This window comes from Harpia harpyja, unplaced genomic scaffold, assembly GCF_026419915.1.
Source record: "Harpia harpyja isolate bHarHar1 unplaced genomic scaffold, bHarHar1 primary haplotype scaffold_55, whole genome shotgun sequence".
Taxonomy (NCBI): Eukaryota; Metazoa; Chordata; class Aves; order Accipitriformes; family Accipitridae; genus Harpia; species Harpia harpyja.
Genome location: NW_026293415.1, coordinates 444,645 through 463,536, shown reverse-complemented (window position 1 = coordinate 463,536; position 18,892 = coordinate 444,645). Strand labels below are relative to the sequence as shown.

Genomic DNA, 18,892 nt, shown 5'->3' with positions numbered 1-18,892 from the left:
AGCACAGGGTGGATGGAGTCACCAAACACCCCAGGAAGAAGAGGTGGGCACCAGCCCCAGCAGTCCCATCTCTGCAGGGCTGCGCCTGACCTCAGCAGATCCAGGTTCCCTGAGCTGAGGCTCTGCTCAAGCCAGTGGCGATGGTGGAAGGAAAACTCCAGCTGAGAGTCCAACAGCCCTGCCCATGCTTGTCCAGCCCAGACAGCCTTACCTGCTGGCACAGAGTGCTTCCCCTGTGGTGTGGGATCTCCAACTGGAGACGTTACAATCTCAGACCCTTACCCCTGGAAAGCCAGCAAGGCAGTGTGGCTCTGGTCGCAAAGGACACCTGGGCTGGACCAGCACACTCACACCACATGTCTCAGTGCAGGCAGAAAGGATTCTTTAGCGTGCTGCTGCTGTCTATCCCCTCCCTGAGGTCTCCTCACAGGCACAGTCTGCTGCCAAGCATTGTCCCTGGGTGGTGGGTGGAGTGGGTCGTGGATGCAGGGCAGTGACCTGGGCTCAGGTCCAGCACAGCTGCCTGCTTCTCCTCCAAGAGGGGGCTCAGCAGAGGCAGCACACACAGCCCTCCCACAGCCCTCCCCACCTCACAGCCAAGCCCTGGGTGGGCAGGGCAGGCCCACAGGGCCTGGAGAGGAGCAGTGCCCGAGCTCCAGCCCACACCTGCCTGAGGCTGGGCAGTCAGGGCAAAAGCACCACCCCTGGAGATGCCAGGGATTGAACCCAGGACCTCCCTCACACGAAGCGGGTGCTCTTCCACTGAGCTCCATCCCCTTGATGCCTGCCAGCTCCTCTCCCGTGATGCATCTATGACAAGGGGAGCAGTCTGTGCACCATCGAGAATGACAAAGAGGAGAGAGACAGGGTCTTTGCAGAGACCCCGCGAAGGAGAGATGCCATGTGCTGTGGAGCAGGGAAGGAGGGATGGCTGGAGATCACCCCAAAGAAGCACTGAATAGAGAGTCCTGTCCAGGGGAAGGCTGGGGGCTTGCAGTGCAAGAGGAAGGCTCATTCTAACCTGCAGATCTGCAGCTACAGTGCATGGGCAGTGCTCTGGCAAGAGGTGAAGGAGCGAGGAGGGCCAGGGCAGGCTGGAAGAAGGCATGCAGTCTGTGCAAAAATCTACAGGAGGAAATCGTTGCTGAAGCCCGGGGTTGAACCAGGGACCTTTAGATCTTCAGTCTAACGCTCTCCCAGCTGAGCTACTTCAGCCCTGCCCCATCAGCCCTTGTCCCAGTTCCACCCCTGCCAGGCCACAGGCTGACACTCACATGAAGAGAGCTCCTTGGGGACATTCCCAGGGAAAAGCTGTGCCCAGCGCCGGGCAGAGGGGACCTGGCCTCTCCCTGCCTCCATGGCCAGGTAGACTCCAGGTGTGGGGTGGGTGCCAGCTTACAGTGGGAGTGCCAAGATATGTGTGGGGCCTCAGTTACAAAGGTGAGTGGTGAAGGCAAGTGGGCAGGCCAGACACACGCAGCTGCCAAAGCTGAAGGTGGAAGAAGGGTGGGGTTGGTGGAACTACTACCTCTCTCCACAAATGATTCACAAAGTGTCTGATTCCAGATTGGTTTGGGCTCTTTTTGTTTGTTTGTTTGTTTAGGGTGGGATTTCTTGGTTTGTTCTTTTTGTTTGTTTTGTTCTGTTGTTTTGTTTTTAATATCATTATTATTATCGTTATGGCTGTTGTTACTGTCATTCGTGGTTATTATGTTAATACACAAATGTTTGGATTTGTGCCACTTCATCGGAGGCATGAACCTACTTTGTCTCACCTAGTTCCCTTATAAAAGTGTCTAAGAGTGGCTCAGAGCTGGCCTCTTTCATAGCATCTCTGTAATTATATGGGATGCCCGCGGTGCACTGCTTTCGGGCGAGGCTCGTTCCACAAAGATGCCTGAGGAACTGCACCTCTGAAGTTCCTCTTCCTCCATGTTTTGTGGAGTAAAAATCTCAAGGTTTGAAGCCTTTTAAAGACATAGGACTGGATTTAGGAGTCACCATTCAGTGTCTGGTGACAGGTAAGGTGATGAGTGTAATTGAGGGATGTACCCAGGGCTTTCCCACAGGTGCTGTTGAAGACACCCATCCTCTAGGAGGGGCATCTGGAGCTGCCTGGAGAGCATGGTGATTGTCCAGTGTCAGCATGTTCCTGGGGTTGTGTGGAGATGGAAGTGGTCTTCAAAAGTGGGGTACAGGACCTAAAGTGCAGGTGTGGTGGGTTGACCCTGGCTGGACACCAGCTGCCCACCAAAGCCATTCTATCACTCCCTCTCCTCAGCTGGACAGGGGAGAGAAAATGTAACAAAGGGGTTGTGGGTTGAGATAAGGACAGGAGAGATCAACTCACCAATTACCGTCATGGGCAAAACCAGACTCAGCTTGGGGAAAATTAACTCAATTTATTACAAATCAACCAGAGTAGGGTAATGAGAAATGAAACCAAATCTCAGAACACCTTCCCTGCACCCCTCTCTTCTTCCAAAGCACAACTTCACTCCCAGATTCTCTACCAACACCCCCCAGCGACGCAGGGGGACGGGGAATGGGGTTTACTATCAGTTCATCATACATTATTTTCTGCCGCTTCATCATCCTCAGGGGCAGGACTCGTCACTCTCTTCCCCTGCTCCAGCGTGGGGTCCCTCCCACAGGAGACAGTCCTCCACAAACTTCTCCAATGTGGGTCCTTCCCACGGGCTGCAGTTCTTCACGAACTGCTCCATCTCTTCACGAACTGCTCCAGCATGTGTCCTTTCCCAGCGTGCAGTCCTTCAGGAGCACACTGCTCCAGCGTGGGTCCCCCACAGGGTCACAAGTCCTGCCTGAAAACCTGCTCCAGCGTGGACTCCTCTCTCCACAGATCCGCAGGTCCTGCCAGGAGCCTGCTCCAGTGTGGTGTTCCCATGTGGTCACAGGCTCCTTCGGGAACCTACCTGCTCCGGCGTGGGGTCCTCCACGGGCTGCAGGTGGATATCTGCTCCACCGTGGAGCTCCATGGACTGTAGGGGGACAGCCTGCCTCACCATGGTCTTCACCACGGGCTGCAGGGGAATCTCTGCTCCGGCACCTGGAGCATCTCCTTCCCCTCCTTCTTCACTGACCTTGGTGTCTGCAAGGTTGTTTCTCTTACATGTTCTCACTCCTCTCTCCGGCTGCCATTTCTGTCTGTCCCAACTTTTTTTTCCCTCTTAAAAATGTTATCACAGAGGCGTTACCACTATCGCTGATTGGCTCGGCCTTGGCTGGCAGCGGGTCCGTCTTAGAGCCGGCTGGTATTGGCTCTGTCGGTCATGGGGGAAGCTTCCAGCAGCTTCTCACAGAAGCCACCCCTGCAACACCCCCTGTTACCAAAACCTTGCCACACAAAGCCAATACAGCAGGGCATGTTCAGACCTCCTCTGGGCACACTTCTGTTCCTCCCCACCTGCCTACAGCAGGAATTCCCATGAGGGGACACACTAGTCCAGGTGTGGCCACACCAATGCTCCCTGGAGAGGGATGAAAACTCCAGATGTCTGGGTGGCCACGCTCATCCTACTACATTCACCTAACCAGCTGGCCTTGTTCACGGTGAGCGCTCACCACTAGCCTGTATGGTGTCCCTTCTAGTGCTCAGGCCATTCTCCTGAGGGTCACTGCTCATCCAATCAGGTTCCAGTTGCCTCTGGTTTATGGGGTTATGCTTCCCCCAGTGCAGGACCAGTCACTTCTTGTAAAACTTAAGAGGTTTCTGTTGGCTGAATCCCAGAGTTTGTTTCTCAAGGTCCCCCTGGACTGAAGTTCCATTTGGTCCACTCCTAATGTTTGCATGGAGGTGGCTCACCCTGGTTGTGGTGAGCCATCACCACAAGAGAACAGCATGAGGAGTTGTAGGGTATTACAATAAAAAGAGTTACTGGTTTTGTACTGCGTGAGAGACTGAAAGAGTTAATGTCTCAAACATTGTGGTGGGGCAAGTTCTGCTTAAAGACAAAGCCTGCACAGCAAGGAAACAAGGTGAAAAGCCCATTAGATCAGATATCAGCAACAGGAGGGAGAGGGCCTGCTGGAGGGTGTTCAGCTCCCTATTCTGATAAGCTGTTCTGATACAAAGATCAAACAATGGCCACATCTGCAGGGAGGGAGAAGTTACTCCCCAAATGACCCCCAAGTCCAAAGGCTCACAAACTGCTCATTAGCCTAATAAGTTCGAGTGCCCGCCCGAAGGAGGGACAAGGATGATAAAAGGACACAAACTGAAGCCCCAGGTGCTCAAGTCCACCGGGACGGGACCCCTCGGCTGACTGAACCAACGCTGGACACAGGGCCGGTGAAACCTTTCTCTCTTCCTTTTTCTCTCTCTGTCTTCTTCTCTCTTTCCTTTTCCACAATCCCTACATCTCATCCGTTTCAAGACATAAACCATTGACCAAGTCTGAGACTAAGAGTGGATCCAGCTGCCCCTGGGCCCTTCTCTGAGGAGGAGTCTAGAAAGCAAGGGGGTCTGCTCTGAACCTCAGGACTCAATGGGAGGGATCTCCTTATTCCCTCAATTGATGTATATGGTTACCCTGGGTTACATCGGTTTACAGAAATAGCCTTATGCCAATTCCTGTTGTGGGAAACCCGGCCACCTCCTACCATGCCTCCCCAGTTCAGTTTGCTTCTGTCAGGAATAAAATCTTTAACTGATCGTTTGGTGTCCTTTCACCTAAATTTAGCCCAAGGGAATTTTGACTCCCTGGTCTGTCCAGTCTGGGTGGTGACACAGGGGAACCTGCTGAGAAACAGGCTGAAGGTATCCCTGATGTTCCCTCCCTCAGCTGGGGAGAGACACTTCTTTCCAGAAATAAAATTCTGCTCTCAGAGACAATGTTACATCTATATGCCAACTTTTGGGTCTTATAATTAGACAGGATACCCTTAGAGTGAAAGGCAGGGATCTCCCTTACTCCTGCTGAGGGAAGGGATCCATGGGTCAATGGAGGGGGTCAAGGGATGTCAGGGAGACACAAGGGGATGACAGATAGCTTTAGCAAATCCTTACAATCATGTCTGAGCCCAGAAATGGAAAGGGTTGATGTCTGTGTGTGGATGAAGAAGAAGAGGAAGATTGTCCTGGGAAGATGGCAGGAAGGAAGGCCCTTCCACTGCAAACAGGAATGATAGAGACTTTTCCATCTGGTGTGCATGGCTCAGCCTGGCAGAAGGGCAATGCCCACTGCTGGGGGTGAAAGTGCTCAGTAATGCCCCACGAGCTGACAGGATCTCTTTTCTTCCTTCACTCCCCACACTTGGATGGACCTCCAGAAAACATCCATGAGCCTGGAGAATGCACAGACCTCCTGGGCTGATGTCCCATCACTGCAGGGGAAGAGGAAGGGTTTCTGAGACACAAGGGCATGCAGGGAGAGAGTGGGGGGGGGGTGTGTTAAAGGCAGGAAGATGCCGTGAAAGAGCGGGGAATGGGAGGGTGTCATGCTGTAGTGAAATAGGTTGAGTTTTGATTTTGAGGCAGCAGAAGGAGGATGTGCAGTTTACTGACAGGATGTGGAAATAAATAGAGGATTCAACTGAGCTTGGGGGCTGGGACATCTTGAGTGACTGAGGAGCATTAGCAGGGCTCTGGAAGAAGCTGCACAGGTTATCAAGAATGCACAGCCTTTGGCAAAACCTCAGAAAACCACAGCTTTGTGTTTGAAGGAATAGTCAGTGAGGACAGAAAGTCATCCTTAAAGCTTGGGACATTATGGGGTCAGAGCGAGGTGAGGAAGCAGGAGTGGGGGTTAAAATCTGCAGCGAAAGAGGCACAGGCTTAGAACAGTGTAGGACAGGCTGTGGTGGGGATGGCCCCTTTGTGGGGTCAGGGATACCCCAGCAGAACGGAAATCCTTGTCCGTTTGCCTCTGGCTGCTGACTGTTCCACTGTAGCCCCTGAGAGGACACCAGTTCCTTACAACCCCCACGCTTTGTAGAGCCTGGGAGGAGTCCTATCGCTGTCCTGCACTTGGCATCATCGCACACCCCCACATCTCACTGCTCCCTGCAAGAGTCCTGAGCATGCCGTGAGGGAAAGGATCCCCATTCCTAGGGTATGGGGGTCAGCGCTTGAACATCCTGCTTGATGAAACACATCAAGGCCATTCACAGCTGCCTGCACGGTTGATTTTCAACCTCTAACCAGTGCGTCTGCGTCCCTGCTTCACCAGCCCCCAGGGACAGTCACCTTGTCATCTCATTCCCTCCATGATCGCTTCACTATGGCCCTCAGTGGGACTAAATAACACCTTCAGGAACTTGGAGACGTGCTGCTGACTTGTGCTTCTCTAGAGGCCAGTGAAATCTTCTTTCAGTATCCGCAGTTCAGGAACTTGGCACCAGAGGGCTCATTAACATGCCAAATGCCCTAACAAGCCAAGCCTCTGGGTATAACTTTCCTTCCTTCCTCAGTTCTTACGGGGTTAGTTTAAGAGGTTTCTGGAGTGCAGTCCAAGTGAAAAGTTTCAATACCAAATATCAGTAAGAAACAATTTCATGTTTTTCCACTTCTTATTTTTCTGCTTACACATCAAGGGAAACCAGCAAACTCCAACTGATACTGACCCTCAGCATCTCCTAATGGACTCTGAATATGCAGAGAAGCCAAGACCCTCTATGTCAGACACTCTATGGGCAGTCTTTGTCCCTGCCTCCAACCCCAACACTTCTCTCATCAGCCACCTGGGACTTACAGCACCTTTGCTCAATTCTGAGCTTTCTCCACTACAGTCTGTAGCTGCATGTTTCAGCCCATTGACACCTGCTTCACTTGGAGAACAGGCTGCACACAGACACAGAAGGATGTTTCTTAATTGCCAAAAACCAAAACCAAAGGAAGGTTGGTTCAATAAAAAATAAACCACCCTCCTCTGCTGTGTATTAAGTCCACCTTACCTCATCTGAAGTCTGCTTTCCACAGTGGATGGTCTTAGAGCAATAGAAAACACATTTTTGTGTCAAGCACAGATCCCAAGAACCCCAAAAGACTTCCCTGCCCCAGGCTCTGTTTGTCCATATTCACTCACACTGAGTCACACGCTGAAGTCAGGAGCTCCCTCTATTCACAGAAGGAAGTAAAGAGACAAAGTGAACAAAATGTTATCTTTTGAATAGCCAAATCTGCAGTAAACACAACATATCTGGGTTACAAGAGCATCATCAAGTAGAGTCTGCAGCATCTAGACCCACTCATTTCTCATTCTTCTCCAGCACTGGACACGTCGGGTGCAATTCTCCAGGCTTGCCTTTCTACTCAAGGGAGAAAAATCAGTTGTGTCAACTGAGATGCTTTGGCCTACCCTGCCTGTCCACCAGCTCCTGCTCCAGAAAGGTTCCTGACAGCCCTGGCTCACATTTCCCAGTGCCGTGTGGGGTCTTCAGCTACCCCTGGGAATCTTGGAGGCTGTGGCCATCTCTATGTGGGCAACTGCGTCAACCCCTGAAAGAAGATTTAGGCAGAATTTGAAACATGCAGAAAAGATGTCGTGTAATACGTGTGTAAGTATTCTTTTTGACAACCTTGACACTGACCTGTAAATTCTCATTATTTTTTCACAGGCCGTGGATATGGACCAGTAAGCTGATGACACATTCTCTCCCTCTATGTAAATACATATTTATACATCCAGTCTCTTTGGAATAGTATCATTTGAGTTTGCTCAAGTAGCCCCTGATTTGATTCCTATCCACCTTTGCCTGTTTTCCACCAGAGTCCTGCCTTGAGGCACCAAGGCCTGGGCGACCTTGCTGGTGATAAGAGCACATAAAATCTCTCAGATCTATCTATACATACTCTTACTAAACGTAGGAGTGATCCCATATAATCTTTACTTCTTCTTTGCCTGTCCCTGAAGTAATAACAGCTCTTTATGGTGCCCTTGAATTTACTTTCAAGTTTCAACTCAGTGTCGATATAGGTTATTGCCATGCTTGGAGGATGCTGTCCTTGAGGAGCACTGTATGAAGCTCTGCTGCCCGTCAGTGCTGGTGGCCATGAGACCCCACTAAAACTCCCCAGAATAGGCCAAAGTCTGCTCTTCTACTGTCCGGCATCTGCAGTCTTCTATTTTCCTTCCTCAGTGCCCTCAGGAGCTCGGACCTCACTATTTCATTTTCATTACTGAAAAGGCTTTCACTGACCTTCAGTTCCCTGGCCAGCTCTGCCTTGCTGGCAAGTATCAGATCCGGGTTTGCATTACCCTTGTTGGCCCATCTGGCAGCTGTGTGAAGATGTTCCCCGAAGACACTCCAGAAACTGCCTGGACTGTTTGCATGCTGCTGTGTTCCCCTTCCAGAAAATGCCAGGGTCGTTAAAGTCCCCAGTGAGGCCCAGGCTTCTACATCCAGAGACTTCCTTCGGGGGGGTTAGAAAAGACCGTGCCCACTTCCTCACCCTGACTGTGGGTTCCTCAACTCCAACCACAATGTCACCTTTACTGGCCCCTCCTCTGACCCTCACTCACAAGGGCTGACCCAACTTCTCACTGGCCCCAGTAAGGAGCTCCATACATCCAAGCAACTTCTTCACTTTGAGGGAACCCCACTCCTGATCCTTCCAGCCTGTCTCTCCTGAGAACTGGTACCCATCCATTGCAGCACCCCAAGCTGTGTCGCTTGTCCCACCATGCCTTGGCAGTTCCTTTATGGATGTCAAAAAGCACAGGCTCCAGCTCATCCTCGTTGCACCCCTGGCTGAGGGCATCATTGCACATTTGGGCTGTAGCACCTCAGCTGTAACACCAGGCCAGGCTCTGACTTGTCTTAGGGAAGCTGGTCCAAGCGTCTAAGACCCCGTGTGTGCAAAGGCTTGGCTTCAGAGCCATGCCGGAGTGGTGGGCGGATGGAAACATAAAGCTGAAACTGGATGCCAAGACAGTGAGCAAACTCTGCTATCCCCAAGGACAGAAAGAAGAAGGGCTGGGAAGGGCAGCCCTGCCAGGGAATGGGGTTTTTGTCAGTGGTGGCTCTGCTGCCCCTGAGGGCCGTAGGTGGAGCTGATGCTGATCTCTAGGAATGACAAGGTGCTACTGACAGGCCCCCTGTGAAAACTGTTGGTCATTTCCTTGACTATGTATTCAAGGGGGTGAGTAAATGTAGGAGGAGAGAAAAAACAGAAGTTTGAAAGTGCAGGCATATGCGTGGTGACCCCAGTGTGATGTTCTTCCTGTCTAAAGAAGGGAGAATTAAAAGGCGATTCTTGTACCACACTCTTTCAGAGAGGAGAAATGTCACTGCTGAAAGAAGCGTCTCTCCCCAGCTGAGGGAGGCAACACCAGTGATTGCTTCAGCCTGTTTTCCAGCAGGTTCCCCTGGCGCCCCAGGGACACTCAGAGGGAGCCCAGAGGGGGCAGAGCAAGTGCTGCCTTGGGCTGGTCCTCTGCTGCTGAGCTGGGCTGGGCTCCTGGGCTGGAGGGAGCTCATGGCAAGCAGGCAGCACTGCAGAGAGACAGCTCTGCCCAGGAGCAGCTCCTCTGCAAAGCGCAGCAGGGCTGAGGGCACTGCCTGCAGGCACCGAGGGGAGAGAAGTGAGGCAGAGAGAGATGTTAAAGGCAGTCTGGGGTGGGAGGACAGAGAAGAGCTCACTTGGAGACAATTTTTCACAGCCCTTGACAGGGTAAGCGTCTTGCTGCAGGGCAATGTAGCTGTGGTTCCTGGAATGATATCCTGAAGCTGGCACATCCCACAGCCTAGCAGATCTCTCAGGAGGACTCTCACAGTTTGTGCAGTGTAGAGAAAAAGGACGCGCTTTGGAGCACAGCTTCCCTGCTGCACCCTCAGAGGGACAGGGCATGTCAGCTGCCTTCACCCGGGGATGGCTGCGGAGTGTGAAGCTGGGTGTGCAGCCAGGGGTGCCCAGGGCTGTCCTTCTGAGCAGGGTCCCTGCACCCCAGGGGGCTGTGTGCTGGGGCAGGGACTCTGCCGCTGGTCAGGGTAAGTACTCTGCCTGCCTGGGGAGCTCTAACAGCAGAGTGGGGAGAAGCTGTGGGTGGAAAAACAACTTGCAGCAGGGCAGGGTCCTTCTGATGACAAGAGGGTGCTGTGTGGGTCAAGGCTGCTCACAGCTCCAGATCATCCCCAAGACATCTCCAAGGGCACTTTTCAAGGGCAAGGTCAAAGCAGGGATTACTATAAACATAAGGAGCTTTCCTGAGTTTGTACTTTCTGTTTCCTACTCTTGGGGAATTTTCAGGAGAAATGGAAAAGGAGCTGTCATGCTTGAACAAGTCACTGAGACTCCTGAGCTGTAACTCTGAGGGATCAGTCAGTCTGATAGGAACCTCCTGAAGTAGAGCACAGGGACTGAGAACAACTGCCTGGCTCTGTTGGTGTCTGGGAGGCGGCATGTACAGCTGGGTAAGGGTAACTCTTTCCTGAGTGCCCGGCTGCCTCTTCCCTTGCCTCTCTGAGGCAGATCCTCACTCTTTTTTTCCTTGTTTCTCCACTAGTCTGTGTTATTGCTACTGTTACCTTGTTCCTGCTGTCAGGCTCTCTGGGGGTGGGAGTTTCAGCTGCAGAGTCACACACTGATCTTGTGGGTCCTCCCATGCAGCTGTGTCCATGGGAACAAGGTTACAGGTGTCCAAGCTCTCCTCCAAGCTGTGGGCAATGCAGCCTGTGTCATTCCCCAGGAAATGACCTGACTCTCCCTTCCTGAGATACCATCATCAGGACACTTGGCTATTTTCTTGGGGTGACCTTCCAAGCTGTGAGCTGCCCTCCAGGATGCAGGTCTGTCCCATAGCGTCTTGGTGTTACCTGAATGCCCCATGCAAAAGCACAGAGTCACCACGACTGAGGAAATGCTGCTGGGTTTGTGAAATGAACCATGTGTGTCCTTGGCAAGATGTGTGGTGCAGAGACCTTGAGAAAGGGGGAGTCACTTGGTGTTGGACAGTGGGTCTCTCTGCTCTCAGTAGTGCCTGGAGTCTTTTCAGGTTAACATGGGGGTGTGATTACCCCCCGTCTCAGAAAGAAGCAAGCCCAGGGTAGCTGGCAACAAGACAGAGTGACAGACCAGCTCCCCTCGCTCTGCACTGCGGTGCAGGCAGTACTCTTTCCCCGCAGGACCCACTTTATTTTCTCTGAGTGCAGCAGAAAAGATGAGGGTTTCTGAAATCCAAGACTATTACCAGGTGAGATGGGGGAGAGTTGTAAAACAACCCCTCTCAGACAATGCTTTGATTGTGGTTTCTTAGCACTGGGAGTGCAGATGTTGACAAACACTTTTACATTAGGAGTGTTTTCATCTGACCAATTCAAACAGCAGAACTAACCCCCTGCCTGACACCATTCCCAGAAACCCACTGCTGCAGAGCAGGGCTGATTCCTTGGCAGGCAGTAGGCAGAGGTCCTGATCCTCATGGCACACTCAGCCAGCACCATCCAGAGCTCCAGCAATGGTGCTCAAAATAGATCTCGTTGAAATGAAAAAGGTGCAGTGAGTATGTAGTGTGAGAAATGTCTTTGATATTACTCAGAGAATAATGCCCTAACTTGTCACTGTCCTTGCCTCCCTGTTCTGTCCTCCACACCCAGAGGCAGCAGATGTCCAACAGCAGCTCCATCACTGAGTTCCTCCTCCTGGCATTTGCAGACACGCGGGAGCTGCAGCTCTTGCACTTCTGGCTCTTCCTGGGCATCTACCTGGCTGCCCTCCTGGCCAACAGCCTCATCATCACCGCGGTAGCCTGTGACCACCGCCTCCACACACCCATGTACTTCTTCCTCCTCAACCTCTCCCTCCTTGACCTGGGATCCATCTCCACCACTGTCCCCAAAGCTATGGCCAACTCCCTCTGGAACACCAGGGCCATCTCCTACCCAGGATGTGCTGCACAGGTGTTTCTGTTAATCTTTTTGATCTCAGCAGAGTATTTTCTTCTCACTGTCATGGCCTATGACCGCTACGTTGCCATCTGCAAACCCCTGCACTACGGGACCCTCCTGGGCAGCAGAGCTTGTGTCCACATGGCAGCAGCTGCCTGGGGCACTGGTTTCCTCTATGCTGTGCTGCACACTGCCAATACATTTTCACTACCCCTCTGCCAAGGCAATGCTGTGGACCAGTTCTTCTGTGAAATCCCCCAGATCCTCAAGCTCGCCTGCTCAGATGCCTACCTCAGGGAAGTTGGGGTACTTGTAGTTGGTGTCTGTTTTGGATTTGGGTGTTTTGTTTTCATTGTGCTGTCCTATGGGCAGATCTTCAGGGCTGTGCTGAGGATCCCCTCTGAGCAGGGACAGCACAAAGCCTTTTCCACCTGCCTCCCTCACCTGGCCGTGGTCTCCTTGTTTTTAACTACTGCCATGTTTGCTTACCTGAAGCCCCCCTCCATCTCCTCCCCATCCCTGGACCTGCTGGTGGCAGTTCTGTACTCGGTGGTGCCTCCAGCCTTGAACCCCCTCATCTACAGCATGAGAAACCATGAGATCAAGGATGCCCTGAGAAAACTCATCACTGGATGCTTTTGAGAAGGAATAAACTGCCTGTTGTCCTTTGCATAGGACTCATAATATATCTCATCACAGGCCCAGCCTCTTCTGGTGTTTCTTGTACGAAGATTTTGGGTTTCATGGCTTCTTTAATTGTTTTGGTTTGGGGTTTTTTTTGCTGTTTTGTTTTATTTTACTTATCTGAATGCTTTCCACAAAGAAATGTCTTTATTCCTCTGGTTTCTAATTCACAATATATCCAGGTTTTTTGTGACCTGGAGGTTGTGCAAATGATGAGCCATACCCTCTGTGAGTTTAAACAAAATAAAGGTCCCTGCAGTGACTTGTTTTTCCAAGTTTCTTCCTCCAAGACCTTCTCTGCAGCTGCAGGGAGCAGTGCCTGTGTGCAGAGGGGAAGAAGAAAAGAGTCCCGCCACAGCAGCACTGCCAGGGAGCACCAGCGCTTGGTCTTTCCCGAGCTGCTCTCTTCCCACTTCCATATTTTCCTTTTGAACCCTTTGGTTGGTGGAAGGCCTGAGTGCTCTTCCAGCATGGTTACAGTCGTGCTGTGTGGCAGGCCTGTGGCCGCAGGCAAGGACAGGCAGTGGGCACTTGTGTGACAGAGCTGGCCTCCATTGCAGCATTTCCATCATACAAGGGGATCTCCTCAGGCCTTGTGCCACAGATGCTCCCCACCCCTGGGGCTCACCCCTCTCCACCCCCGAGGAGCTGCTGTGCCCTTCAGAGGGTCTGGGGCTGTGGGGTGAGTGCCCAGAGCTCTGCAGCACCCTGTGGTGGGCACTGCTGTGGGGCCATGCCAGACTGGGCTGTGCTGGGGAGAGGGCAGGGGAGTTGGAGGGAGGTCAGGGGCAGTGGGGAGAGTTTAGGGGGAGCTGGTCTGGGCTGGAATGTGCCCAGGAGAGAAAAATATCACTGTATAGCTTGCAGTGTGTGACCATGCAGTGTGAGGACTGACACCAGGGGTTCGTTGTGCAGAGGCAGGGCTTGTGGCAAGCATGGAAGACATGCAGGTGCAGGAGAGAGGAGGAGGCTGGTCTGTGCCCTTGGTTGTGTGGACAGACTGCGAAGGTGGCTTGGGGCCTTTATCATCCCAATTTTTGTCCATTTCCATCACTTGCCAGTCATCCCACTGAGACAAGGGGAGTCAAAAGACTCCCAGTAGACATAATAAAGGGGAATGAGAGATGATGTTTAGCGCTTACATTGTTGAAATTAGCTGCGGCAGGGACAGTCTTTGATAAGAAGAGCTGGTCCCAAGAACCAGCCAATGAGGCAGAGACAGTTCCTGATAAGAAGCAGGAGCAGGCCCCAAGAGCCAGCTAAGACTGGTCTTGTGGCTTGGGTAAATACCAAGAAACCACTGAGCCTGAGCAAGAAAAGAGGTTACTAGCGGTGACGAAGAGTCATCTATCTTCATCTCTGCGACCACCAGACGACCACCATAAAGAGGCACTGCGCAAGCGCAGTTGAGAGGAGACTATGGAAATGACCTCTCAGAGGTAATTTTATATATGAAGCGGGGAAAGGTCATGCATATGTATAGGCATATTGTGAATATGTAACACTTGACTGTATAAATTTGAAATGAACTGCCGAGTCAGGCGCGCACGACTTTGGTGGGACGAACCCCCGTGCTGCCCAGCGCTGAATGAACATACCTACTTTACAATCTCACTGATTGTGGAGTCTGTTTTCCGCACGTCACCAGGTTTACAGGTTTGCTGTGAGGCCACCTCCATCTTCCTGGTGCTCCAAAGGCTGGTGTGGGGGAAGGGACAGCCCTGCCCAGCCTCTCTCCTTCCCCAGACCCTGGCAGACCCTGGAGCAGAGCTTTCTGCAAAGCCCCACCTGGGACAAGGCTGGGGCAGGGGAGGGGTCGGGTGCTGGGGGAGGCTGCAAAAGTAGGAGGTCATGGGGGAGCTATGATCTGAAGGCCACCACTGGGATCACAAATTGGGGAAATTACCCCACCCCCGACTCTCCCCTTGCCCATGCTGTGGCTGTAGAGTGGGACTATGTATGGGCAGTAGGGCTGGGCCAGCACAAGAACAGGGTGCTGACAGGGGCCATGAAGCAGCTGCCAGGAGGTGCCATCATGGACACTTGTTCTAAGAATTGCATACCAGAGGCTCATCGCTGAGAACTTAGAGCTATTCTGTCAAGTAAAAAGAAAATTAAAAAGCTTTAGTTCAACATCGAGAAAACAAGGGATTTCCTTTCAGCACTGTCCTCTTACTGCTAGTAGTGATAGTTCCACTAATTCCAAAAGGTCCTTGAGAGCTTCTTTGTTTTTCCTCAGCTCCAAACCTCAGACTGCTCAGACCTGGGTAGTACTACCTCAAATCACTGTAAACCAAATCTCTCCCACATTCTCTCATCCACACTCTTTTATCCCAGGACACTTCTAACCATCATGTCAGCACTCTACTTGGTCTCTTTTTTATCTGGGTGAGGTCAGGGTGCTCCCTCGTAAAGCCTTCCCTACAGGAGTCTTCTCTACCTGCTGATCCTGCTTGTATCACCTCGCACAACGTACAGCTCCAACTTCCTTCTGCAGAGCTCCATGGGATGGACAGTTTTCCTGGTTCTTTCATGAAAAAAGGTGACAAACAGGAGAGACTCCTTGCCAGGAAGCCGCAGCCTTGGGTATTGCTCACTTGGTTCTTACTGGCACTTCACTCAGACTCTGCCTTTCTGTATTTGGTGCTTTTCTGTAACTACTCTTTCTGCAGAGAAGACTTTAAAAGACAATCATTTCATAAAAGATGGTCATAAAGGCCCTGTTGTAGACAACTACGTTTGCCATGAGCTCTGGAGGGAGTCAGGAAGATAGTTAATGAGCACCAGGAATATGTGAGAATATCAAGGCCTCTTCTGAAGAGTGAGCGGCTCTGAGCAGCAGTGATTGGCCATGTGTAGGGCTCAGAGAGAGGGTCGAGGGATGTCAGTGAGAAACAAGGAGGTGGCTGATGGCTTTAGCAAATCCTTAAACCCTATCTGAGGCCAGAAATGGAAAGCAGTGGATGTCTGTGGATGGGGAAGAGGAGGAGGTGTGTCCTCGGAAGATGTCAGGAAGGAAGACCCCTCTTCAGCAAGTCAGGGATGAAAGAGATTTTTCCATGTTGTGTGCATGCCTAGGAGATGGAGAAGGCCTGCTGATTCACAGGCACTGACACCTTAGAGAGGTGCCCGGCAGCACTGATTTTCCTCAAAGGGTATCATAGGACCACAAAATTACAGTAGAGTTGAGGTTTGAAGGGACAGGACTGGACCCAGTATTGACCCCTGCAGTGCACCACTGGTGACCTGCCTCCAGGGAGACCTCGTGCCACTGATCACCATTCTGTGGGGCCGGCCATTCAGCCAGTTTTTCAATCCACCTCACTGTCTGCTCATCCAGCCTCTGCTTCAGCAGATTCTCTATGAGGATTTTATGGGAGACAGTGTCAGAAGCCTTACTCATCTACCAAGGCAGCCATTGGATTGGAGAAGTTTATCAGGTTATCAGATAGGAATGGCATTTCCTTTCATCGGCTGTGCTCTGGGCCTCTGTGGTGTATCGGTTGGGGTCTGGCACTTGGAGGGCCAGAAAGTTATGGCATTGTATAGCCCATAAAGATCTGGCCACCTCAAAAAAGGGATGATAGGTGGGAAGTGCTACCAATTTTGGACATTGCTTGATAGCAAAGAAATAAAGTGAGCTCTACCCAACATCTCCAACCTCCATTGCTCTCAGCTCTGTTTAGATATGAAATGCAAATGTCTAATGTTTTAATATAAACATGTCCTGAGAAGAGATTTGCCATTCAACATGTTCACAGGTAATGCATTTTAGAAATGACTGTATAAATCTAGATTTACGTAGAGGGAGAGAAAGGGTAATCAGCTTGCTGTTCCATGTCAATGGCCAATAGAGAAAACAATCATGAGGATTTATAGAAAACCCTCAAAACTCTGAAAATGAAGACTTCTTACACAGTTATTACACCAAGCTCTTTTCTGCATATGTTTCAACTTATACCTATCATCTCCACTCACGGGTTGATGCAGTTGCTCACACGGGGGTGGACACCGCCTCCAAGATACCCTGAGGTAGCTGAAGACCTCATGTGGGACATAGAAATGTGATGTACACCGATTGCAGATCTTCTGGAGCATGAGCTGGTGGACAGGCAGGGTGCATCAAAGCCTCTTGGCTGAGACAAGTGATTTCTCTCCCTTGACTAGCAAGGGAAGCCTGGGCAATTGCGCCCAAGGTGTCTAGTGTTAGAGGTGACCGCTTTCATCCCTGCCTTCACCTACAAGGGAGTCACCTGTAATTTTCCAAGCAGAGAATGAAAAATAACCATGTCTAGATGATGCAGAGTCTGCTTGAAGATGTGCCTGTAACCCAGATATGTTGGGGTTGTTTGGTGCAAATTTGGCTATTCAGAAGGGAGCATTTCATTCCCTTTGTCTCTTTGCTTCCCTTTGCGAGTCGAGGGAGCTCGTGACTTCAGTGTGTGACACGCTGTCTGCAAAAGAGCAAGTACGGACAAAAAAACAAAGTCAAGGAGAGGGAACTTTGGCGGGGATCCTGGCATCTGTGACTAAACACAAAATGTGTTTTCTCTTGGTCTAAGGTTATCCTCTGTAGGAAGCAGGTTTCAGTGGAGGTAATGTGGACTTCATACTTAGCTGAGGAATGTCTTTTATTTTTTCTTGACCTATGGCTTCCTTTGTTTTTTGCTTGTTGGCAATTAAGAAACACCCTGCTGTGTCTGTGTGCCTCTCATTCTCCAAGTAAAACAGCTGGGAATTGGTGCCAACAGGCTGAAACGTGCAGCTACAGCCTTCAGTGGTGAAAGCTCAGGTTGGAACAGGGCTGCTCCAAGTCCCAGGTGGCTGATGAGAGACATGGTAGGTTGGGGGTAGGGATGAAGAATGACCATAGGCTGCAGAACATAATGGCTCTGGATTTTCATATCTATTCAGACTGCATTAGGAGATGCATAGGATCAATATCAATTAGAGACTGATAATATCAATTCAGGTATAAGCAGAAAAATAACGTGGAGAAAAAGAAACCCTTTCTTTTTGGTGTTGTTTAGTGTTCATATCATTTCACTTTGATTACACTCCTGAAACTGCTCTCATTAACCCCATCAGATTTGAAGACTTAATGGAAAATGATGCACAGCGACTGGACTAGTTAGGGTGTTTTGCATGTTAATGAGCCCTCTGGTGCTGACTTCCTGAACTGCAGATCCTGAAAGATTGAAGAAGCCCCTAGAGACTTAAAAGTCAGCAGCAGGCCTCCAAGTTTCCGAGCGTGTTAGTGGGCTCCAGTGAGAGCCATCCCTGAAAAGGCCATGGAGGGAATGACCAGACAAGGGACCATCCCTGGGGGCTGGTGAAGCAGGAAGTCAGAGGCACTGCTTAGAGGTGGAAAATGAAGCGTGGAATGCGACTGTGAAAACCCTTGTTGTGTTTCAACAAGCAGGATGGCCAAGCCCTGACCCCCATCCTCTGGGAAAGGGGATCTGTTACCTCACGGGATGCTCATCTTCCTGCTCATATAGCCCATGGTGCTCCTGTCCTCCCTTGCTTCCAAGACACACAGCTGCATCCTGTCCATCTTGCTGCCAACCAAGACCTTTCCAAAAGGCCTCCTTCCAGCCAGGCAGCCCCCCACCTGTGCCATTGCCAGGGTTAATCCCCTGCAGGGGCAGAAACTGGCATCAGTCCTTGTGGGATTTCCTGACTTTTCTGCCAATGCATGCTCTCCTCTTCCTTGAAGCCTTTCCCTGAGCACAGGCGCCTGGAGACCATTTCAGTAAAGACTCAGGCACAGCAGGCATTCATTCCTTCAGCCCCAGCTGTGTCTGCTCTTCTTAAATCACCTTCCCCATTCAGCAGCAGCCCTGCATTTCCCTTGTTTAGCCTTGGTCTCTCAGAAGTGACCAAAGCTCTTCTGTTTGCTTCTGAATTCCCTTGCAACAAGCATCTTCAGGGGAGCTTTTCTTTTCGTACACACATACCTCCACAATAAAGGCAATATATAGAAATTCCTGCTTTGTACCTGTCCATGCTGAAAACTGGCAGCTGCTTCTGTCCCTGTGCTGGCCCAGCCCCACTGCCCATACACGGTCCCACAGCCCCAATGTGCAGGCACAGCATGGGGGAGGGTAGAATCAGGGGTGGGAAAGTTCCCCCCATTGTGAGCCCTATGATGGCCTTCAGATCATGGTTCCTCCATGACCCTCCTACTTTTGCAGCTACCCAGCACCCGACCCCAGCCCTGCCGCAGCATTGTCCCATGTGGAGCTTTGCAGACAGCTCTGCTCCAGGGTCTGCCAAGGTCTGGGGAAGGAGCGGGACTGGGCAGGGCTGTCCATTCCCCCAAACCAGCCCTTGGCCCAGCAGGAAGATGGAGATGGCC

General features: G+C 51.3%; 2 protein-coding genes and 1 non-coding gene across 3 annotated transcripts in view; 2 read left to right on the top strand and 1 right to left on the bottom strand.

The window, feature by feature from the left end:
- LOC128138545 (deleted in malignant brain tumors 1 protein-like) overlaps nucleotides 1–18,892 on the top strand; it is a gene marked incomplete at its 5' end in the record, with an annotated part of 387,383 nt that overhangs the window by 8,700 nt on the left and 359,791 nt on the right. The window lies entirely within an intron of this gene.
- Nucleotides 1,143–1,215, bottom strand: TRNAF-GAA (transfer RNA phenylalanine (anticodon GAA)). Its single transcript has one exon. It is a non-coding gene; the product is annotated as a tRNA-Phe (tRNA).
- LOC128138583 (olfactory receptor 14A16-like) lies at nucleotides 11,566–12,489 on the top strand. The gene has a single exon (XM_052779788.1). It carries the CDS (start codon nucleotides 11,566–11,568, stop codon nucleotides 12,487–12,489), a length of 924 nt encoding a protein of 307 aa, XP_052635748.1.

Excerpts from the sequence above, each read along its gene's own strand:
- LOC128138583 (XM_052779788.1), top strand. The coding sequence starts at position 11,566 with ATGTCCAACAGCAGCTCCATCACTGAGTTCCTCCTCCTGGCATTTGCA.